The following is a 24987-nucleotide window of genomic DNA, read 5'->3' as shown; positions in this document are numbered from 1 at the left end:
GTATTGATAATAATAATAATGACAGCAGCTGACATTTCTCTGGCTGTTACTATGTGCCAGGCACTGTTCTAAGCTCTTTACATGATGAAGTCATCTAATCCTCAAAACAACCTTATGATGTAGGCTCTATAATTACCCCCATATTCCAGGTGAGAAAACCGATGTATTAAGCGATTAAAGAACTTGCTTAATGTCATACAGGTAGTCAGTAGAAGAGGCAGGATTTAAACCCAGGCAGTCTGGTGCCATAGCCCATGTTCCTAAACACTATGCTACACTACCTACCTCAACATTTCCTATGCTCAAGGGCTTAAAATCTCCTAGAACAGAGGAGAAACAGAAAATTTAAATGATTCAGGACCATAAGTGTTTAAGAGTCAAGTGGGAACCCTCAGAAGTTCCCAGGCCAGAGGCTTTCAACTGATGATGCCCATGAGAATGGTCTAAGAAGCTTTTCAAAATCCTCAAGGCCAGGCTCCCTCTGAGAGACTTCCTGAATCAGAAAATACAGGGACAGGCCCAGGCATACGATATTAAGCTTATGCTTGAGGCCACCAGGAGCTGAAATCCAAACTATAGAAACCATCAGTAGCACCACATCTAATACAAAGTAGGCAGATCTTGGAGCCTACAATCCTGGGTAGGGAGGGGAGAAAGAAAGCTAGCATAAGGCAGGGGCTCCCAGATTTCCCAATACTAGACTAATAGTGGGAGAAAGTGGCCTTGAACTAGGGCCCTAGGGCTGGGGGCTCCTCCTTACCTGCTCTCGTTTGAGCTTCTCTCTCTTCCGAATCAGCTCAATCAGCAGCCGCGCCCGCTCCAAGTCATGCCGGAGCTTCTGCCAATACTTCAGCTCCTCCTTCACTGCACTTGTCTTCTCATCCTGCTCTCGCTACAGGAGGGAAGAGAAGAGGGACTAGGAACCTCCTTCTTGCAAAAGTCCTCTCCCTGTTCAAGCCTCACGGGGCTGCAGCAGGTAAAAGTCTTGTCCCCTTCCTTGACCCACAGTTCCAAGAGCCCTTCCACCCCTCTCTACCCCATGCCTTCCTCCTGAGCTGCCCCAGTATTACAGCACTGTTTCTTCATTATAAAGCAATAACCTTTGCTGGAGTAGGATCTGGGACTGCTTCCCCCTATCCCCAGGTATGCCAGAGAGCAGCTATGGCCCTCTGGGTCAGAAAGAATTTCATAAGAAAACTGACCTCAGGGGTGAAAAGAATTTCACCCTAGAGCTTTCACTTGGCTAGAAAACAAAGCAAGGTTCTTACTATAAGCCTGAACATACTCTGGTAAAACAACAACAAACAAATCATGATTCCTGCCCTAGAAAAAATTACAGTTGGAGTCAGGGGAAGGGAAGAGACCTAGAGCTTGAAGCACAAGGGCATATTAGCATAAAGATAATACAAACTAATAATATAAACTGGAAATAAAATGCTAAGAGGATACAAAATAGAAGATCTGAGTAGGTGGAGGTTAGATCAGAGAAGCTTCCTGGTGAAGACTCTTACTAGAGTTTAACATACAGGTAGGTGAAAGACATGGATGGGCAAAGTAGTAAGGATGGTCTCTTCTGGAACCAAAGGGATGAAAGGGGCAGAAATGTAGAGGCAGAATTAGTGATTCTTTGCTTAGTAAGTGAAACAGGCTGGCCAGAACAGAGATGCTGGAGAACTACAAAAGCCAAGGAAGATCCAGGATACAGCTAATAAGAAGCTTCAAATGTAAGGCAAAAGAGCCTTAACTTCGTCTGCCTAGAAAGAGGAGTATATTCTGGAAGAGGAAGTAAGAGAATGGAAGAGCAGGACATTGCTCACCTAGGCCTTGCTCCTCTCCACAGTCAGACATTCCTGCCCCAAAGCCAAGCTTATAAAATCAAGAACTAGGCCTTTCCCCAAAGGACAGATGCCCACCAATGTCCATGCCAAGCACACCTGCCCAGATGTAGGCAGCACCCTCCCTCTACAACCTCTTGGCCATGGAGGATCCCAACAGCATGTGAATAAGAAACTACCAGTTGATTGGGAGGCCGAGGTCAGGAGATCGAGACCATCCTGGCTAATACGGTGAAACCCCGTCTCTACTAAAAATACAAAAAATTAGCCGGGCGTGGTAGCGGGCGCCTGTAGTCCCAGCTACTCGGGAGGCTGAGGCAGGAGAATGGCGTGAACCCGGGAGGCGGAGCTTGCAGTGAGCCGAGATCGCGCCACTGCACTCCAGCCTGGGCGACAGAGCGAGACTCCGTCTCAAAAAAAAAAAAAAAAAAAAAAAAGAAACTACCAGTTGAAGATCAAAGAAAGAATTAGAGGCTGGAGATCACCCAGAAAGCTATTGCTGAGATTAAGAGGGCATGGATGAGCAGGAGAGCTGCAGAATGAAGACAAAAACCCATGTTGATAAAGCCCCCAAAGCAGCTTAAAGGATGATTAAAAATGGCCCTTAGGGAGTAAAGAGTCAAAAGTAACTCCAAGGTGGGGAACTCTTGACATGAGTCCAGGAGGGAGGGGAGAGCCATAATGATGGGGAAATAAGTTTACTGAGAGGAAAAAAGATAATTAATTTCCAATATTTGAGTTACAAATTAACAACATCCACATGGAAACATCCCTGAGGGACTGATGGCAGAAAAAAGGGATGAGAACAAGACAAAAAGTCTGGAGCTGCTATTACAGTTATTGTCAATTATGAGATTGGACATGTTCTCCAAGCAAACGAGCAGATAGCAGAGCCACTGAGAATGTTACCATTAAAGAGCAAGAAGTGGGATCAGCATAGGGTACAGTCAGAGAGGTAGAAGCAGCCGGAAGTGGTATCACAGAGAAGCTCTTAGACAAAGTCATTTGTGGTGTCAAATGCAGCCCAGTGATCAATCAGGTGAGAATATAAGGAAAGACTTCCTAGGAGAAGGTAGCTGATGTTTTAGGGGAGGCTTCAGTGGAGCAGGTGGACCAAAAGGTTCAAGGGGGGCCAGATACAGGCTTATACTTCAGGAGTTTAGTTATAAAAGGCAAAAGTGAGATCAGACAGAATGCAGAATGCACCAGACTCACATAAAGCTTTGCTTCATCTCTGGAGCAGCAGTGTGGGAACACTTAAAGGCAGAAAGAATAGAACAGGTAAAGGGGGAGAAAGAACTAAAGAGTTAAAATAAGAGAAATTAGGAGCAGAAAACATTAAACATGCAGCAACTCCAGTTGCTAATGGCTAACAGCCACCACAACTGGACAGGCTGTGTGCTACAACTTAGATCGTAAATTTGTGTATTTACTATGAAACATTTTTTGGCAGATGGCAGTATAATGTCTTGAGGAAAGGGCACCTTTTCCTAATTAACACAATGTGGCCACCCTGGCTCTCATTCAGCCTACTTCTGGCTTTCTGCTACATCTAGAGGATTTTCCCCACATATATGGAAAGCTAGGCATGCTCTCCACTCTCCCCTAGAATTCTCTACAAAGTCAAGCCTCATCCATCCAGAAGGAGCTGCTTGAAGATCTCTGCAGTGCTGGGGGTTGTTCCTGGGATAGGCCACCCAGACAGGTAGGCAAAGGCTCCATGGAGGGATCAAGAAGGGGTGCCAGCCCCACCCCAACCATCATTCCTTTTCCTTCACTCTCCACCTCCCTCTACCAGCCTCAAATCACCACTGCACCTACCTGCTCAGCGTTTCTTTGGGACTGCAGATGGGAGTGCAAGCGCCGGATAAGAGGGACACCATTCCGTGCCTGCCGCTTCAACAGCCAATAGTTGTGAAGCCGCTGCATAAACTGGTTTTTCCTCTGAAAGGAGAGACCACTACAGATCTTGTTCAACCTTGAGTAGAGGCACACGGAAGTGAAAGACAAGGTCAGTGGGCAGCCCAGATTACAGCCTATGCATCCTATCCAGACCTGGTTCATTTCTGAACCTTATACAGGAAGACAGAATAAAATGGCCAAATACCTCACCTCAGAGAAAGGCTTGAAAAGGACAGTAAAGTTAAGCAGCTCAGATTCAGCATGAGTTATTTCATTTGCTTTTCCACCTCTTGCCTTGCAGTCCTAATCCTCCAAAAGAACCATCTCCCAGAGTCCTGTTTCCTATGGTCCTAGACTTCCTTGTTCCACGTACGGACTGAGAAACAAGCCTATGCCTCAATACCCCCAGCCTCCTCTTATAAAAGCAGCGAAAGGGAACAGGAACTTGGGTAAGCTATGGTTAATGTGGCCACTATTTCCTGCCTTCTGCGGCTGAGAGTCCCATCAAACCAGGGGGTAGCCCACAACCAGGCTGAGCCCAATGCAACCCCTTAGACTTGTTTGACGTCTGGTTTTTCATGGTATAAACCTCAACAGCCTAAAAATGTTGTTTAATTTTGAACCAAATGAAAAAAAAAATTGGATCTAAAGATGTAAGAGGATGGGAAATGTGAAAACCCAGCTGGCTAAACTACTCAAAAGTCTTAAGGTCAGGGTTTAAGCCAGTAACTCCTTGGGGGAGGAAAAGGGGTAGGAGAGGAACTAATGCAAGCCTATAATATCTGTCTTTAATATCCATATTGCAAGGTGGGTATCATTATTTCCATTTTACAAAAGATGGAAAGGCAGCATAGGAACAGAAGCTGAATAAACTGTCAAAGTAACTAATACAGCTAATAAGATGGTGGATCCAGGTTGGATTTGAATCCACTATCTCTCTGCTATACCATGGTACATCCCCAGACTGGTTATCCACAGGGTAAGCAAGGCCTCAGTGCTCTTGTGGTGTTTCCTCCCCTTTTTCTCTTCATGCCACTCCATTGAAACAAAGATACGCACAGCTAAACAAGTTGAAACCTTAGAAGGATGGGCATGTTGGGCAGGACATTGCTCACCTAGGCCTTGCTCCTCTCCACAGTCAGACATTCCTGCCCCAAAGCCAAGCTTATAAAATCAAGAACTAGGCCTCTCCCCAAAGGACAGATCCCGACCAATGTCCATGCCAAGCACACCTGCCCAGATGTAGGCAGCACCCTCCCTCTACCTCTTGGCCATGGAGGATCCCAACAGCATTTGTGCAGGTAGGGAAAAGAACAGCAATAATAAAATAGCAGCAGCAGCAGTAGTCACCATTTATTGAGCACTTACTATTTGCCAGACACTGTGCTAAGTGCTTTACTTATATTATCTCATTTATTTCTCACAACAACTCTATGTGGTGGGTTCATTTACAAACAAACTAAGGCTTAGAGCAGCTAAGCAACTTGCCAAAAGTCACAAAGGTACTAAGTCACAGAACTGGGTTTCAAATGTAGGTTTGTCTGGTTCTTAGCCAGCAAGCTCTGCTGGCCCCAGCAAGAGGAATCTAGAACAACATATATGTCAACCAAAGATTCTAGCCTCAGGGTAAAACCACCCTACAGATGGGAACTAAGCATCCACCCACTTACCTCAGGAAAAAGAATAACCTAGAACAGCTCTGTGACTAGAAAACACATACAGAGTCACTGAAATTCTAACTTGGGTAATAACTGGCAATAAGAGCCTCCCCCTTCTGATCTCGCACTTATGTCTTCTTCCCAGCCTGGCAAGTCTGGTTGCCTATTCATAGCTCTCACACAACTCTTTCCCCAGCACTCCTTTCTCTCTACCCTTCTCATCAAGAGAGACGGACTACAGGAATGCAACCTAGAGGCATCATGAGCCCCAGCTCTTGTGGTATAGGGTCTGTCACTTTCCACCTGGTTCCATCCCTTAGAACAGGACATGGCATGTATTAAGTGCTCAATAAATATATCATTGAATGAATAAAGGAGTGAACAACTTTACCTCCCTTGGCCGCAGTTTCTTCATCTGGGGGTGTGGGAGAAGGTGCAAGGACTACATCAGATGAACAGTCTCCAAGACTCCTTCCTGCTCTAACAGTGTATACTGTTTAATGAATACCACCCCTGAGATGAGCCTCTGCTAGGAAATCTTCCCTATCTCTTGCTTCTCTGCCAAGCTCCCATCCCTCCAATGGTTCCAGATACCTCTCTGATGTTTTAAAACAGGTACCATGGGCTCTCTACAGACTCAATGGCGGGGGCGAGGCGGGGGGGGGGGGGGTGGTCCACAGAGCTTAGCTACACAGCTGAACTGAATGATCCTCTTATCCCTAAATCTAAAGCTTCAAGAGGAGGAATAGCATGTTCTCTCCACACCACCACCCCCCTCATACCCAGGACAGAACTTGCTGGACAGCAGATGGCCATGCCGATCCTCTGAAACAGTGGTTCTTCACTGGGTAATTAGTTCTACCCTCCCCAAGGGTTTTTGAAAACATGCATGAGGAGTGTTTGAGTTTGTCACAAAGACCAGGCAATGGGGGAGGGGATGCGACTGGCATTTACAAAGACCAGGGATACTAAACATCTAGAAATGTACAGGACACTTCTAATAATGAAGAATTATCCTGTCCAAAATGTCACTTAGTGCCCCTATTGAAAAATACTCTCTTAGATATCCTATCACCTGAGTTTCTAAGTAACTTAAGTGTTTTATTTCACTTTGAACTAAAGGAAATACGTTACTCTAAGGGCAAAATCAAAACCACAAACCAGGCCAGGTGAGCCTGGGGTCAAAAGGAAGAGTTTAAATTTGGGGAGGAGGATATAGTGTCCAACTGTGTTAAGCGAAGGCCTGGCACAGGGCCAACACCAACCCAAGAAGAAACCATGAGTCCCTAAGGAGCCCTTCTGGGCATGCTTACCTGTAAGAGGGTATCTGTGGGACAGCGAGCATGGGGAGAGTGGAGGGTGTGTCTTGGCCTGCTTCCTCTGACTCCTTCTTGATCTTCTGCTTCAAACTCATCTTGCTTTTCTTGGGCACTCCCTTGAGGGGGCCACTCACCCCGCCTTGGGCTTCCTGCTCCTCTTCCTCCACCTCTTCCTCTTCTTCCTCCTCTCCATCACCCTCCTTCAGCCCTTCCTCATCGCCAGTCTCACTGATGCTTCTAGGGGAGTCGCCCTTCCTCCTAGCAGTGGCCGCACCTGGTGGCGAGTGGGCCTCACAGTAGGCAGTCTTGCGCACTGTAAAGATGGTGCCATTGAGGCTGGTTTCGCGCATGGGCTCAATCTTCATGAAGAGCCCAGCCCGCTGTGCACATGTCACATGGAATGCTGTGTAGCAGTTCACCTTATGGCACTGGATGGCTGCACCTAGCCCTTTCTGCTTGCAGATATAGCAGGTTAGTTTCCAGCGGGCAGGCGGGATATTGTCAATGCCCTCAATAGGTTCCAAGAATACGGTGTTAGCAAAGCAGACTTCAGGGATCCAGATGGCACACACCACATGGGCCCAGTGCCCATCACTGGTCTGTTTGAAGGCGCCACCCTTATTGGGGCAAAGGACGCAATCCACAGGCCGGGAGGGAGACTGCAGGCAGCAGCGGCATAGCCACTGGCCCTCAGGGATGTATGGGACGCCATAGCACTCCTGGTGTACAGCCAGGTTGCAGATGTCACAGAAGAGAATAACATTGCTATTGTGACATTCATCATCCAGGCACACACAGCAGAAAGCGTCTTCATCGATGAGTGACTGTTGGGCCCCACTGCTGCGACTCTCCAAGTATGACTCTTTCTCAAGCCGGTCTACCAGCAGCTCAAAGGTATCTGCAGACACCAAACTGTGCCCATCTACTCGCCGTTTTTCATTCACCATGTCCAGCCAGGCAAGGTCCTCCTCATCCATGTCATACTCTACCTCTGCATCCAGGTCTTCAGGTGGCTTCTCAATGTAGCGATAGTAGGCAGCAGGCAGCGGGGGTGCTTCTGGCTGGATGCCTGAGTCCACCATACGGAAGCTGGGCTGTGGGAGGTGGAAGGAAGTACCAGATGCATGCTTGGAGCAGGATTCCTTCTTTTTGCCCTTGGATGAGGGTTTCTTGGACTTGCCAGGGAACTGAGGCTGTTCACTGTTTTCCTTGTTACTATTGCATTCGGTGATATCCTGGGCAGTTAGCTCATCCTCAGTGATGATTTTGAGTGGGTCATAGATGCTGATACGATGCAGGCGTCCATCAATGTCTACCTCGACAATCCGCTGGGCCTGGGCATATGTCAGGGTCTCCCGGGTGGGTGAGCACTTGAGACTGTAGGGGGACGGGGAACGCCGGCCCTCGGCATTCTGCCGGGACTTCCGACGAGGCTTCCTCATGGCACCTGGGAACTGAGGGGACAGGCCTAAGGAGAGAAGGCCAGGAGACTATGAGTTGGATGCCCTTATGCACCCATTCATCCTCCCATATGATCAAGCATCCACCAAGAGGACTGGCTTTTCCCTCTGTCTGAACAACTTGCCCCTCAGGCATCCACATGGCTTGCTCCTTCACTTCCTTTGAGTCTTTCATTTCTTCAAGTGAACAACACTTCTCAGTGAGACCTTCTCTGACCACTTTATCTAAAATTGCAAATCCTTTTCCTCCACCAGCAATCTACCTTTCATTCTGCTTTATTTTTCCCTTTAACATTCATCATCTTATACCATGCTACATAATTTACCTACTACTATGTTTATTGTTTCCTTCCTTCCACTAGAATATAAGCTCCATGAGGGGAAGAATTTTTGTTTGTCTTGTTCACTGCTGTATCCCCATTTCCTGGAGCAGTGCTTAGCTCCTAAGTAACCACTCAATAAGTATTAGTTGAATGAAAGAAGAAATCAAACACACATGATCCCTGCCCTCAAGGAGCCCTGTCTAACTCAAAAGACAGAAAAGTAAACAGATTATTACAGTGTAACATGGGGAAAGATCTAATGTTCTAATGATGTACATAAAGCTGTGCGACAGCTAACTATGGAAAACACATGTAGTTAACGGTTTAGAAAAGAAAACAAGAAAAGCATCCACTGTCAAGCTCTGTATGTGAACAATGGGCCCCATCAGAGGATCAAAAGTCACTAGAGTCTTCTCCCAATATCTCTTACCACGATCAGAAACCCTACTCCTTGACCCTGCCTAGAGGTGAAGGGGTGAAGGCATCTGAAATATCTATGATACATGGTCTAAGGGCTTCAAACTACAGTATGCAGGGTATTCCCTACAAAAGGCACCATCCAGGACAGCGGTCCCCAGCCTTTTTGGCACCAGGGACTGGTTTCGTGGAAGACAATTTTTCCACAGATGAGGGTGGGTGGTGAACACTGTTCCACCTCAGATCATCAGGCATTAGTCAGATTCTCATAAGGAGCATGCAACCTAGATCCCTCACATGCGCAGTTCACAGTAGGGTTCGCGCTCCTATGAGAATCCAAAGCAGCCGCTGATCTGACAGGAGGCAGAGCTCAGATGGTAATGCTCGCTTGCCCGCCACTCACCTCTTGCTGTATGGCCTGGTTCTTAACAGGCCACAGTCTGCGGCCTGGGGGTTGGGAATCCCTGATCCAGGATACACCAACTAGTACATTTCCAGGCAGAAACAAACCCTAGAAGCTCTGAGAGTGGCTCCAAGAGATCTCTAAAGTTATAGTGGCCTGTCTAGGACCTTCATTCGACCTAAGGCCAAGATGATCTGGGCAGTATCTGAGGTAAACTCTCAATGCATTCTGTTACCTCAAAAGTCTCTCCCAGAACACTCATATCTAGTCTATCCTTGTACAGCCAAGAGAAAGTCCTAGTTTCCCCCATCATTCTCTGGATGACAAGCTCATAAGGAGCTGCGGTAGGCAGTTACCAAGGCTGTCACCACCAGGAGAGACCTTTGGGGATACAGGGCCCCATGGTGTGGGCAGACTTGGAAGGATATGAACAGAGAGAAGATTTCAAAGAGAAAAACAATTCATCGCCTTGGTTGCAGGGTCTACCATCTATATAAAGTAGAGACGGTGATAATAAAAGCACTTTTTCCAAACTACAAAGCCCTCTTACTTTTAATATTTCTCACAACTACCTTAGGAGATGGTGTAGCTATTATCATCTACACAGAAGCTCAGAAAGATGTCACTCAACCTAAAGCTAGTAAGTGATAACGCTACAATTTGAACCCAGGTCTTCCGATGCTCAATTCCTCTCAGTGGGAATTAAGAACACCACAGAGGTGCTATGGTCTGGTACAAAACGAGGCTCTGGGGCAATCTAGGTTCTAATCTTGGCCCTCTGTGACCTGGAGAAAGTCCCTTAAGCTCTCTATGCCTCCATACTCCATCAGTAAAATGAGGGTAACACAATCTAGCTCTCCAGGTGCTACTTGTTAATAAGGTATTATTAACATCTTTACTTGAAAGGCCTTCCAATCCCAAAGTGTGACTGAAACAAACAAAAAACCAATTTGGCTGAGGAGCAGTGCCAGGCGGGCTGGCACACACCCCCATTTGGAGCCAAAGGAAACAGAATCATCGCAGCAGTTCTGTCCGGGTTCCAGAGGCCCTTGGCTACTGGATTCCTTACAAATGCCAAGTCCCTGGGGGCAGACAGGGCCAACAGACCTGCTTCATCACCCACCCCTCCAAAGGCACCGAGGCCCTAGAAGAGGTGAGAACATCTGCCTCCACACCGACCCCAAACAGCGCAGACAGGCGGTGCGGCGCCCACTTTCATGAAAGCCGCTCCATCTTCTCCTTCCCCACCTGCCACCTCCTCGGCTGCTCAAGCATCTCTCGATCATGCAAGACTCTACACAGACGTGTTTTGTCCCACCCACGCCTCCAGACACCGGGGAGAAACTCTAGAGGGGGAAGGGACTGCTGATGAGGGAAATGAAGAGTTTCGCCCACAAGGAGCTTACAGTCTAGACGAGTTTTTTGGCGGGAGTTTCTCAACCTACACAGCCCTTCCCACATACACACCTCCAAAATATCTCCAACAACCCCCGCCCCCCCAGATTTCCCCTCGGCACCCCCTGACCCCTCGCTCACCCACCCCATCCAGGTCCCCGGAGAATGAGGAGCTTCTGCAATTAGACTGTATCCCCTGCACCTCACACAAGATACTCAGGAGACAAGGAGAACCCCAGCCAAGGCTCCTGCTCCTTTAAGGGGGCACCTCTTCCAGAAGAATCTTGACCCCTCGGAGAAGAAAGGAGGGAAATAACATCTCCTCAGAGGGGAGGGGCGAGCGCACCAGAGACAGCCTGACGTGGAGTCCGACCCTCAGACAGAGAAAGCGAGCGCCAGCGAATGAGCGGGGCGGAGAGGCGAGAACCCATTGGCTGCGTCACCTGCCCGTCAGAGGGACCCAGGGGACCAAGGGCCGCTCAAGGGGCGGGACTCTCGCCTGGCCAGGCCAATTGGAAGGCGTGGCGGGGGCGGGGCTTAGCGGCTCGGAATCCAGGGCTGGGGGGGAGACAAGATGGCGGCTGCGGGAGGGGGTCCTCGCTTCTCAGCTCCCCCGCTCACCCGCCTTCTCCTTCCCTGCCGCCGCCCTCGCTCCAGGAGAGAGCTTTCGCACCGCCCCCGCCCTGCTCGGAAAGCCCCCCGCTTCTCCGGTTTCCCCCCGTGCAGTCCCTGGTCTCCGAAGGCCCCGATGCCCCCGCCCCCGCTCTGTCCGGCCCCGCTGCCGCCCCCATTACCTCAGCCGCCTGCCCGGCCCCACCGTTCGGGGCCCCTGGGCGCGGGCGGGCAGGCCGCCGAGCAGGTCGGCGCGGCCCGGGAAGCGGAGCGCGGTCTTCTCCCGCGCCTGCCTCCGTGGCCTCCGCCGTGCCCCCTCCCGGCCCGCGCTGGGGCCCCGGCCCGGCCGCCGCCGCCGCTCCCGGGGGAGGAGGGGGAATGGAGCCGCCGCTGCTGCCGCTGCCGCCACGGAGCCCGGCCGAGGGGAGGGAGGGATCAGCCCCCAGGCAGGATCCGCCCCTCCGGCCTCCCCCCGCCACCTCCACCCCTTCCCTCGCTCCCTCCCTGACTCTGCGGGCTCTCCCGCTGAACAGGAGCGAGAGCGCGAAAGAGGGGGAAACGGGAAAAAAATCCCCCCGCCCGTGCCTGGCGCGGCGGCGGCCGGGGCGGTGCGGAGAGGAGCGCGGAGGCGCCGCCGCCGCCGCCGCCACGGGGCACCGTCCCCGGCTCGGCCTCACGGTGGCGGTGCGGGCGCGGCGGGGACACCGAGCAAGAGACCGGGTCTGCGCCCGCCGCGATCCCTGCGCACCACGGCCCTGCCCGCCACGGGGCGAGCCCGATAAGAGGGCTGTGGACGTTCGGGTCTAGTTGGGAGAGACAGGGGTCCCTGACTCTTGAGCGGTCAGTCATTTCCTCCCCAGTCCTTGTGGGTGACGTGGCTACGGTTTGGAGCAGCAAGCCCCCTCCCCGAACTAAAGGGCCTCTCCAAAGGTTAAGCCAGGGCAGTCATTGAGGTCAAAACCAATATGTAGTTTCTTGACTGCAGGTGCCCAGAAAGTCGCGTCTCCCCTAACCCCCATGCCCAGGACCTGAGGACAAAGGTCTAGCGATTGTCCATCCCCTCCCCCAGTGAGAACAGCCGGGAAAGACCTGCCTTTGTTGTGTACAGGTGAGCGTCTTGTTCCGCACCACACATCTTTAAAAAAAAAAAAAAAAAATCTGACTTTCCGGTTAAAAGGAGTAAACAAAAGTTTGATAGTCTGCTTAAGCATGCCTGGTAACTCGTCTGTCACTGTGGGCATGGGAAACACTTTAAACCTGACTTGGTTAATTTAATGCACTAGGCGGCTTTCTAAAAGATGCTTGACAAATGGCAGCATCAGACCAAACTGGCTTTTGTTTTGATCTAAAAAAACAAAAAAATAAAGAAAAGGGCTCCATTGCCACCCCCTTTTGCCTATAAACTGGAAAGCTTACCTCATGTGACTGAAGTCTTAAGCACCAATACATAATGATGTTTATAAAGGACGTATGGATAAGCTGCCTGTAAATGTGAAGGTGAGTGACAGTTTGAAAGTGTTTCCTCTGCCGGCACTTGTGGTGTAGCTGGTGAGACTCAATTTCTTTCTTGGTTCTGATGATCAAGGACATGTATTCTAGAGTCAGAAGGATGAAGGATAAAGTCTTAGGATCCAAATTTTCTGAATGTTTAAAGTGAACATACTGCTACTTTGGAAGTATAGATGTTATACTAAGGAATTTAAATATAGAGAGTTTCAAATTCAAAAGTTTGATTAAGGAAGCTAATTTGTTTCCAAGTAAATAGCATCTTCTGGCAAAGAGATAGTACAAAAATGCTTCTGTTAACCAATTTTTTAAATGCAAGGGGGGTGGCTCGTGGAGCTAAGCAAGGGCAGGGCAATGTTTTGAAAGCTGTGAAGATGAAATAGTATGAATTAATGTCAAGTGTTCTGAAGCTAGGGGGAATAATCATTTGGAGGGAAGGTGTGGAAGAAAAAGATGATTCATTGTGGAAGAGAAAGCCCCAGAGGCAAGAAAATATTGCAATTACAGTACTTTTAGTTAAGAAAAAAAAAGTCTGAAAACTAACAGAAACTATCGAATTTCTTGTTCTTTTAAAACATGAAATATAATAATCATTTATACATATGACTAGTAACTTTTATTTCTTGATGGATGTTCTCAAAATTTATTTAGCACAATTCCCATTTGTGTGATCAGGAGCTATCTTTTTCCACTAAAATGAATGAATAAATACCTTGAGAAAATGCATTGGTTTCGACTTGTAAGTCAACGATTTAAATGCTGTTGAAAAGGCATTAAGTCAACCTAATGCATGTGATTTTTTTCAGGTTTTTCTATTCAAAGCTTTCATATTAAGACCTTATTCAACCTAAGTGTTTCTCTTCCATTTTCAACTTCTACTTTTTTAATGATATCATTACAGTTGCCCTCACTTTAATTTTTGACATTTGGAATTGGTTTCTACGAGCATAACTGCACACGTAACCAGTTCCCTGTGATGGAATCTTAAATGTAACATGGAACAATTATGTTATTAAAAACAAATTTGGAACATATATCAAAAATCTCAGAGGCACTAAATTTAATTCACTTTAATCGTTTGCTATTTTAAACGGTTTAAATTCACCACCCCTGGCCTTTCCAATAAACCATACAGCAATTAAATTCAACAAACAGAGGCATGGATCTTTGATTCCAAATAGTTGTTTTTAAGAACCTTCCAGCTGTAAGTAGAAACCAACTTATTTGGGATAGGAGAAGGTTTTACCATTTAAAACTAAAAGAAACATGAATACAAAAAAAATCACCATTTCCCCACCTCTTTCTTTCATACTTCCCCATCATACTTTTTTTCAGCATCTCAGGATATCTTTGTTAATGCTTCACTATTGTCATTAGTTTATCAGGCCAAGAAACCTCTCAAGGGTCAGACGCAGTACCCACTGGATTAATAACGTGGATGATGAGGAAAAAATAGGCCTTGATTGATTGTTAAATTATTTTTAATAGAATATTCCTTCCTTAGATACTTGACTAAAAGAATTCTGAAACCACAGTTGGGAGGAATGTTTGAGGTTGGAATCATTGTGATACTTTTACACTAATTAAAATGGTTTAAGAATGTAAAGTTTGCTTGGAAAATGGGAAAAGTTTAGCTAGGTTAACAACAGGTCTTAAATAGAGTAACATACCACACTCTCTAGATTTAATTCCATTTATGTATTTCTAAAACATATTCATTGACCACTTAGAGTGTGTCTAATACTGCACAAGTTCATTGGAAAATAATGACAAAATCTCAACCTAGAAAGGGACTAATGATCATAAGTATAGATAGAATATATTTTTTCTTGCCTTGAGTAGTGTGCAATCCAGAATGGTAGAAATAAGTGGAAAACACATACAAGAAAAAATAGATAAGGCAGTGAAGAGTATGGAGCCACCATTATTCAAAGAAGGCTTCTTGGAGAATGGGAGACTTCTTTAAGCCAAGTTCTAAATCATGATGGATGTGAACTGGTGAAAAGAGTGTAAAGTGACATTGGGTTGGTGACAGGACAGTCCAGGCAAAGGGAAAATATGCAGGGAATAATGCGGAAATTATCCTAGCTGGTATGTATGGGCAGATGATAAGAAAAAGATTGAATTGGGTAGGAGGTATGGCAAGGGGACAGGGATAATAAAAATAATACCTAACACTTATGTACAAGGTACTGTGCTTAGTGCTTTATATACTCCATTTATTAAAGATCTTTGTTGCAGTTAGCAGAAAACCAACTTAAGTGAGTTTAATAAAGGAAATAAACTCTCATAACCAGAAAGTCCAGGGGTGCATCTAGCTATAGACAAGATCGAGTCAAAGGACTCGAATTATGTCATCAGCATACTGTATCTTGCAATTTCTCAGCCATCCTGAGCCAATAACTGTGGCCAGAGGGACATGCTGCTTGTCATGTATCAACTCCTAAAACCAGAGGACATGAGCAGGAGAAGATTGTACAATGGGGTAGTAGGTACATGTACAAACTAGGTCCAATATGCACACCATATCTTATTTATCAACTTACTAACTCTATAAAATGTTACTGTTATCCTCTTTATGTATTGGAGAAAGTAGAACAGGAGATCCGGTAAACCTGGAAGAGTTTACTATAGGTAATTAGGCATTATGAAAATAAAAAGGCATTAAGCAGAATGATGGAAAATGTGTTAGAGAAAGAGGAAAAGGAAAGGTCAAATCAGAAATCAGATGACAAAGCAACTGTTTTGTCTGGACATAAGAACAAAGGAGAAGATTGAAGAAGAATCTAAGTTCAAACTTTGTAGGTTCTCACAGTTTGGTACAATCATTGCAAATTAAGAGGTGGCAAAGGGTTGCTCGGGAGCTCCTATTGGAGGTGGGAACCTGAGGATTGAAGAAATGATGAAATCAGCTCAAGTTCTCTGGAACCTCTTTTGGTCACACTGAAATACATATTTATTCAATTACTATTTGTGAGCTGCTGGTAAGGTTCTATTTTATGGCTGTAAAGGCCGCAAAGGTGAAGAGAGTATGCTTGCAGACTTGAAGGCATTTAGATTCTAATCACAGTATAAAGCAAGGGTATTTATAACTGGAACGTGCTACAATATAAGCACTTCAAGAGAGACGCAAACGAAGTGCCAAAGTTTGGAGGAGGGAGTGAGCTCGTCTGTTTAGGAGAAGAGGGAAGGCTCTGTGAAGAAAGTGCTATCTGAGCTCCACCTGAAAGCTCTCAGGTAGGTGTGTCAGCTAGAAAGATGGTAGAGGGAGTGTGGTCCAGGCTGAGCCACCAGCATGAGCAAAGAGGAAGAACGTATCAAAGAATAAAATTTCAACAAATGAGTCCCAAAGATCCAATTGGCTTTATTAGCTGTTTATGAACTGGGCAACATCCAGTCTACAAAATAGAAAGGAGTTCCTTTGAGCTAAACAAGTAGGTGAGTTTTATAGGCAGAAAGAAGTGAAATAAATCAGGAACAATGAGCAAATAGCAGATTGGTCTTTTCAAGATTATTTTTCTTTATAGGAATGTAAATGAAATCTTGTTGGTTTAATGGGATTTGACTATCATCTCTCTCCTGATTTCTTGAAGAGTCAGATCTTATAGTAAAATACAGGTTTTGGTTTGGTGTCATGGAACCTCTCAGCATGAATGACTCCATTTGGGGTCTGCTGTCTTTTCTTTAACACATGGAATGCCATAAGATTGTTTCAGGAAACAGTGGGTTACCCATTGACCCAAAAATGAGGGATATGAGAGAGAAGGCTGGGAAGGTAAAGTCAGAGCATGGAGACTGTTGGTTGGGTAGGGAGCTAGACATGAAGGGACAGGAGACCCTGATGATTTTTGGAACAGGGAAATGACTTCAATAGTTCCATGCTTTAAGTTCTAGTCAGGCAAGAGAGTGTGATACGGTATGGTTTAAATTAGCTATCCAGTGTGGCTTGCATTATCCTCTGAACTTGAATTCTAGCTAGAACATTTTACCATATACTCAGTGGAATGCTAAACCAAGCAAGCAAGTAGTATGTGACAAGTATAAATTGTTCAACTTGATCTAATGTCTTATCATTTCAACCTTTAATTAGGATTTCTATTAAATCCTAAACTCTTAACTGTGAGTGAAGCCAGGACACTATAAAATATAATTCCATATTTTAGCAGAAGTACCAACCCTAAAAGTAGCCATCTTATTGGCATAATTTTACTAAAGGGAGAGAAAATACACAAAAATAATAGCACATACTAAACTAGAACCTGCATTTTGACAAGATTTCCATAAGTAATTTATATGCATATTAAAGTTGAGAAACAGTGAATTAGAGGATTTTAGAGAATTCCAGGATTAAAATACTCTGAGAAAAAGGTAAAGTTAAAGGATTAATATTAGCTTTTGATTACTCCAGAATACCTATAATAATAAAATACATGTTTCCATTTATATGAAATTCTGGAAAATGCAAACTGCTCTATAATGATAGCAGATTGGTGGCTTCCTGGATGTGGAGGGGAGGAGGGACTATAAAGGGCATGAGGAAACTTTTTGGAGTGATAGAAACATTCTGTAAGTTGATGGCAGTGGTGGAGAAACAGGTATATATACATTTGCCAAAACTTAAACTGTACAGAGTAGCTGTCTTTTATTTTACATAAATTTTACCACAATTAAGTTGATAAAGCATACCTGTTGCAATTTTTAGACTAATCATTAACATTAAAAGAATGAAAAAATGAGGATGTAACTCACAAACTAGTACAGAGGAAAAAAAGAATAAAAAATTCGACCGACCTAAAGGAAGTCAAGGAAAGAAAAGGAAATATAGTAAAGGTGAAACAAATATAAAACAATGAAATGATGGCAAATTTAAATTCAATTTATAATTTACATTGTACATTGTAGAAAGAGTAGTCCACAATGAGTGGGACATTTCTGGAAAAGTTTAATGATTGCATGGTTAAAATAATGTCTGGCTTGACAACATGCATTGGTCCCCACTCCCTCCCCTAACTTCAATAATGTTAGTAAAGGATAAAAAAATCCACAAGACAATGAAATCCACAAGAACAAAGAGAATGAGGGAAAACAACAGCAGATGAGATTTACTATCTCAAGAAATTGAACTAAAGAAGTTCTAGACTTGGGGCCACCAGGAACCAATGAAGACAGCGATGAAGTGTCATACTGAAAACGGAAATTAAAGGGAAACTCTGCATACTAAATAATAAGATGCTCCCCCGAGCCCCAATAATCACCATCACATGTTCTTCCCTAGACTGATGAGGGAGGGGAAATCTGGTACAAATTGCTGGAATCTGGTGGTGCAGAAGGGGGCTAAGAGAAAATTCCATGAAAACATTTCTAGTCAGTCCATCCTTTTAGTTGAAATAAATGTTTCATAGATCAAAATTCTTAGTGGTCCTGCCTCTTCCCCCAATCACATTGCAAAACACTGGAAGCCAGGTTTATTTTAGAACTTTGCTAGTGTTTGTTTTTGTTTTTTGAGATGGGGTCTTGCTCTGTTGCACAGGCTGGAATGCAGTGGTGTGATCACAGCTCACTGCAGCCTCAACCTCCCAAGCTCAAGCGATCCTCCCACCTCAGCCTCCTGAGTAGCTGGGACTACAGGGACACAGCATCATGCCTCGATAATTTTTTTTAAGAGACAGGGTCTCACTTTGTTGCCTAGGCCGGTCTTGAACTCCTGTGCTCAAGCAGTGCTCCCAACTTGGCCTTCTAATGTGCTGGGATTGTAGACGTGAGCCACCACCCGCAGCCAGAACCTTGCTACTTAGATTATTGTTCAAGAACCGATAGTATTGACATCTCCTGGGAGTTGGTTAAACATGTGGAATTTTAGGCCCCACTCTAGACCTACCAAACCAGAATCTGCATTTTAAGATCTCCCTACATGATTCATATGCATATTAAGATTTGAGAAGCAATGGATTACAGAATGTTAGAGAATACCATGATTCCTCTCTGAAGATGGAGAAAAGACCTATTTATGAATACTGGCGATGGAACATCTTTACTAAAACATCCACCTTGTCACCTTTTGCCTTATGCTGAAGCTCACCTGGTATCAAGCATTCCCCACCCCTACCCCAACACACATAGAGTTTTAAACAGCTTTAAAAAAAACTACCTCTTAACATTGAATAAACAATCAAAAACCAACAGATATATGAGGAAAGTATCATGAAGATCAGAATCCAAGAAAAAAGAATGGGGAAAACAATATAGAGAACCAAAGAAGTCTTAACAAACAAACAAACAAAAATCTCAGCCTCAAAGAGTAGCTGGCTGGGGCGATGGTTCATGCCTAGTAATTCCAGCACTTTGGGAGGCCAGAGTGGGACAATCGCTTGAGGCCAGGAGTTTCAAACCAGCCTAGGTGACATAGCAATACCCTGTCTTCATTTAAAAAAAAAAAAATGCTGGGCGTGGTGGCTCATGCCTGTAATCCCAGCACTTTGGGAGACCAAGGTGGGCGGATCGCCTGAGGTCAGGAGTTTGAGACCAGCCTGGCCAAAATGGCAAAATCTCATATCTACTAAAAATACAAAAAAATTAGCTCGGCGTGGTGGCGGGCACCTGTAACCCCACCTACTCAGGAGGCTAAGGTAGGAGAATTGCTTGAACCAGGGAGGCGGAGGTTGCAGTGAGCAGAGAGAGTGCCACTGGACTCCAGCCTGGGCAACAGAGCAAGACTCCATCTCAAAAAAAAAAAAAAAAAAAAAAAAATGGGGAGGCCAGGCACCGTGGCTTACACCTGTAATCCCAGCACTCTGGGAGGCCAAGGTGAGTGGCTCGATTGAGCCCAGGAGTTCAAGATCAGCATGGACAACATAGAGAAACTCTGTCTCTACTAAAAAAAAAAAAAAAATTAGCCAGGTGTGCTGGCATGTGCCTGTGATCCCAGCTAGTTGGGAGGCTGAAGCGGGAGGATTGCTCGAGCCCAGGAGGTTGAGGCTGCAGTGAGCCAAGATCGCACCACTGCACTCTGGCCTGGGTGACAGAGACCTTGTCTCAAAGAAATAAAGATAGCAAGGGGAGGGGAGAGAGAGAGAGAAAGGGAAGGAGGAAGGAAAGGAGGAAGAAAGGACAGAAAAGAAGGAGTCAGAAAAGAGCAAATCTTGAATATTAAAAATGTGAAAAAATTTTAAAGACTGTAATGGAAGAGTTAGAAGGTGAGGTTTAACAACTGTCCCAGAGAGAAAAGGAGATGGAAAATAGGACAGAAAAGAGAATAAAAAAGAGAATTTGAGGATGAATTTAAGAAGCTCAACATCCCATTTACAGTAGTTCTAGAAAGAGATGAGAATTTTCCCCAGAAATGAAGGTAGTGAGTTTCCAGAATGAAAGTCTCCTTCAGTGCTCTGGTACAATAAATGCAAAAAGATCTAAACCAAGAACACTAGTGATAGAAAAAGAGAGAATCCAAAAAGTTTTTGGAGAGGAAAAGCAGGTCAGATACAAAGAACTAGGAATCAGAATGTTATCAAGCAGCTATAAGGCAATGAAAAAACTCTTTCAAATGCTGAGGAACAATGTTTCCAATGGAAAAGTCTATGCCCAGCCAAAATATCAAGTGTGAGAATAGTATAGACATTTTCAAACATTCAAGATTTCACAACATTTATCTATACTTCCTCAGGAAATAACTGCATGACATTTTTCACAAAAAATGAGGTAGAAAAAAAAACCAAGAAAAGTAAAATACATGGGATCCAGGAAATGGCTTTGGAGCTGAGTCCCTGCCGAAATCTCATGTCAAATTGTAATCTCCAATGTTGGAGGTGGGGCCTGGGTGGGAGGTGATTGGATCATGGGGGCAGATTTTCTGCTTCCCCTTGGTACTATCATCACAATAATGCGTTCTCATGAGATCTGGTTGTTTAAAAATGTGTGGCACCTGCTCCCACCCTTCTTCCTGCTCCAGCCATATATAGTGTGGGCTTCCCCTTTGCCTTCCTCCATGATTGTAAGTTTCCTGAGGCCTCCCCAGAAGCAGATGCCACCATGTTTCCTGTATATAGCCTGCAGAACTGTGAGCCAATTAAACCTCATATATCTATTTAATATATATTATATATTTAACATATATTATATATATTTAATATATATTATATATTTTATATATTATATATATTTAATATATATTATATATTTTATATATTATATATTTAATATATAATATATTATTTAATATATATTACATATTTTATATTTTATATATAATATATTATATATTATATATTTATATATATAATATATTTAATATATATTATATATATATACCAGTTTCAGATATTTCTTTATAGCAATGTGAGAATGGACTAATACAGGATTCAATGTAAAAAAGAAGCAAAAGATATCCCCAGGATTACGATGAAGGGAAATTCAAGGAAGAGAATTGTGTGGCAGGTCTCAAGTGAAACCATTGGAGTAGGAAGACAAAGGACTCCAGAAACAATTGGAATGGATAGATTAACACATACATTTGACCATATGAGAGGAAGTTTTTCAATATTGCTGAAGAGTTTCTGGATGGATTTAATAATGTATACATAAAAAATAAAAATTTTAAATTAGAGAATTACTAATTCCAAGAAAGATAACTCACATTGTTTTAGTCTGTTCTCATGCTGCTATAAAGAACTGCCCAAGACTGGGTAATTTATGAAGGAAAGAGGTTTAATTGACTCACAGTTCAGCATGGCTGGGGAGGCCTCAGGAAACTTGCAATCATGGCAGAAGGGGAAGCAAACACATTCTTCTTCACATGGCAGCAGCAGCAATAAGTAGAATGGACAAAAGGGGAAAAAGCACCATATAAACCCATCAGATCCCATGATAACTCACTCACTATCACAAGAACAGCATGAGGGTAACTGCCCCATGATTCAGTTACCTCTCACTGGGTCCCTCCTGTGACACGTGGGGATTATGGGAACTACATGATGAGATTTGAGTGGGGACACAGCCAGACCATGTCACACATGGGAAAGAAATATAGATTGGGTGCAGTGGCTCATGCTGTCATCTCAGCACTTTGAGAGGCCGAGATGGAAGGATCGCTTGAGGCCTGCAGTTTGAAACCAGACTGGGTACCATAGCAAAACCCTATCTCTAAAAATTTTTTTTTAAATTAGCCAGGCATGGTAATGCATGCCTGCAGTCTCAGCTTCTCAGGAGGCTGAGGTGGGAGGATCACTTGAGCCAGGAGTTCGAGGTTACAGTGAGCCAATCTTGTATGCAGATCCTTCAAGGATGGTAACCAGACCAGGCACATAGTTGGCATCTGGAGACTTGGATTTTAGGCGTGTTCTCCACCACTCTAACTGATAAGAGTGACTCCACTGGGAGAGGATTCATGGAAGCTTGGGCCTGGTTTCCTCTGGACTTCACTCCATGTGTATTTTCCCTTCACTGATTTTGCTCTGTATCCTTTCAACATGTCACAGCCATGAGTACAGCTGTATACTGAGTCCTGTGATTCCTTCTAGAAAATCACTGGACTTGCGGGTGATCTTGGGGACCCCAACACACATATTTTAATCCAAATATCTCATTAAAATAATAGGGTTGGGTTCAGTGGCTCACACCTGTAATCCTAGTGCTTTGGGAGGCTGAGGTGGGCAGATTGCTTGAGCCCAGGAGTTCATCTGGTACAAATTCCAGCAATTTTTTTGTCTCTACAAAAAAAATACAAAAATTAGGCAGGCATGGTGGCATCCACCTGCAGTCCCAGCTACTTGGGAGGCTAAACTGGGAGGATCAGTTGAGTCCAGGAGGTTGAGGCTACAGTGAGCCATGATGGCACCACTGCACTCCAGCTTGGGTGACAGAGTTAGGCCTTGTCTCAAATAAAATAAAATAAAACTAAATAAAATAAATAAAACATTAAATAGTGTAGTTACAGGATGTGTGCTTGCAAGTAACAAAAAACAACTGATCTAATTTTTTTTTTTTGAAAGATGGAGTCAAGGCTGGGCTCAGTGGCTCACGCCTGTAATCCCAGCACTTTGGGAGGCCAAGGCAGGCAGATCTTTTGAGGTCAGGAGTTCGAGACCAGCCTGGCTAACATGGCAAAACCCCGTCTCTACTAAAAATACAAAAATTAGCCGGGCATAGTGGTGGGTGCCTGTAATCCTAGCTACTCAAGAGCCTGAGACATGAGAACTGCATGAACCCAGGAGGCAGAGGTTGCAGTGAGCCAAGATTGCGCCACTGCACTCCAGCCTGGGTGACAGAGCAAGACTCTAAGAAAAAAAAAAATTAGTTCAACCTTTTTGTGCCTCAAGCACAAAAATAATTTATTGGAAGGGTTTAAGGAGGGCTCATAGAATTGACAGGAGACTGGAGGAGGAAGCTATAAAGCAAATATAATCTAGCCTGATCATTGCCACCACTGCCTATAATGTAAGTAGTATCTTAAATTTTTCTCCTGTTAGTTGTATTGAAGATATAATTTATTTTTGCATATTCATTTTATATTTAGCCACCTTGCTAACCTTTATTCTAATAATTTGGCAGGTTAAGAGTTTTCTCTATAGAATTATATATTTGTGAATAATAGTTTTAATCCTCTCTTTCAAACATTAGACCTTTAATTTCTTTTTCCCCCAGGTTTACTGAGATATAATTTACAAGTAAAAATTGTACATATTTAAGGTATACAATGTGATGTTTTGATATTTGTATACATTGTGAAATGATTACCACAAGCCTGTCTTTGGCTTATTTCACTTAGCATAATGTCCTCCACATTTGTTCTATCCAGTCAAGTCCAGTGCTGAAGTTGCCACAAAAGTGGCAGCAGAGAAGTTCCTGCAAGGGACTGACCAAACCATCCTGACATGGAGAGAGTAGGGCTTCCAAAGAAAGAAGCATTAAATGCCAGAATGATCAGTCCAAAGCATTAATCAGGGGGAACTTATGTACAGAGTGCATCAGCAGTCCTCATGATGGACAGTGAGAAAAAAGATGTTCTACCTAGGTATGTCAACAAAGAGGTTGGATTATAAAGTTTATATGAGGGGGTTTAAGGAGTTTGGCTCAGGGCCAAGGATATTTTCTACATATTTGGCAATATGTTGATGTTTCAGTGTTTTGGACAACAGCCTATACAAATTTATCAGTTCATGGAGATGTTCAAGGTCCCAGCTTGGGTTCAAGCCGATAGGAGAAAACATGCAGCTGGCCAGGCCATAGAATGGTCAAGGCACTCTGTCTCTGAGTCAAAACAAAGAAAGCAAGCAGGGGAATCTGGGGACTCTGCAAGGTTCATCTATGTTTTCACAAATGACAGCATTTCCTTCTTTAAATTTTTTTAGAGACAGGGTCTTGCTATGTTTCCCAGGCTGGATTCATCTCCTGGGCTCAAGTGATCCTCCCACCTCAGCCTCCCAAGTAATTAAGACTACAGGTGTGAGCCACAACACCTGGCTATTTTTTAAAAAATTTTTTTACAGATGAGGTCTTACTAGGTTGCCAAGACTGAACTCAAACTCCTGAGCTCAAGCAATCCTCCCACTTCAGCTTCCCAAACTGCTGGGATTGCAGGCATGAGCCATCATTCCTGGTGGATTTCCTTCTGTTTAAGGCTGAATAATATTTCATTGTGTGTGTTTATCACATTTTCTTTATCCATTTATCCATTGATGGAAACTTTGATTCCAAATCATGGCTGTTGTCAATAGTGTGGCCATAAATAGTGGAGTGCAGGTACCTCTTTGACATAAGTCCTTTTGTTTCACTTTGAAGAACTTTCCTTAGCATTTGTAAGGCAGGTCTAGTGGTGATGAACTTCCTCAGTTTTTATTTGTCTGGGGAAGTCTTTATATCTCCTTGATTTGTGAAGGATAGCTTTGCTGGAGTTGGCAGTTTTTATTGTTGTTGTTTTCTTTCAGCACTTTGAATATATCATCTTAGTCTCTCCTAGCCTACAGGGTTTCTGCTGGGAAATTCACTCATAGTGTTACGGAGTTTCTTTGGACGTGACAAGTCTTTTTCTTTTGCCTCTTTCAAAATGCTCTCTTTGGGAATTTGATTACAGTGTGTCTCGGTAAAAATCTCTTTGTGTTTAACTATCTGGGTTTTTGGGGGAATTAATGGACCTGGATGTTCATTCCTTCTCCAGATTTGGAAA

General features: G+C 44.3%; 2 protein-coding genes across 14 annotated transcripts in view; one reads left to right on the top strand and one right to left on the bottom strand.

The window, feature by feature from the left end:
- Positions 1-11639, bottom strand: part of BRPF3 (bromodomain and PHD finger containing 3) — a 35894-nt gene extending 24255 nt beyond the window's left edge. For 7 of the 12 annotated variants that reach the window (XM_009451137.3, XM_063812394.1, XM_009451138.5 and 4 more), the window contains exons 1-4: positions 11059-11143; positions 6709-8182; positions 3657-3813; positions 761-892 (exon numbers count right to left, since the gene is read on the bottom strand). In XM_009451137.3, the coding sequence (XP_009449412.3) occupies positions 761-892; positions 3657-3813; positions 6709-8182; positions 11059-11143 (1848 nt within the window). Of the gene's footprint in view, positions 1-760; positions 893-3656; positions 3814-6708; positions 8183-10853; positions 11144-11506 lie in introns of those variants that run through there. The other 5 variants (XM_016955342.4, XM_063812398.1, XM_063812395.1 and 2 more) reach the window with 4 other exon arrangements.
- The window catches only part of LOC104006817 (basic proline-rich protein-like), a 50405-nt gene continuing 36532 nt past the window's right edge, over positions 11115-24987 (top strand). For both annotated transcript variants that reach the window (XM_054685734.2, XM_054685731.2), the window contains exon 1: positions 11115-12432. In XM_054685734.2, the coding sequence (XP_054541709.1) occupies positions 11115-12131 (1017 nt within the window). In that variant the 3' untranslated portion in view covers positions 12132-12432. The remainder of the gene's footprint in view (positions 12433-24987) is intronic.

Source organism: Pan troglodytes, chromosome 5 (assembly GCF_028858775.2).
Source record: "Pan troglodytes isolate AG18354 chromosome 5, NHGRI_mPanTro3-v2.0_pri, whole genome shotgun sequence".
NCBI lineage: Eukaryota > Metazoa > Chordata > Mammalia > Primates > Hominidae > Pan > Pan troglodytes.
Note: the sequence above shows the minus strand (reverse complement) of the source record. Positions and strands in the feature narration are given on the sequence as shown.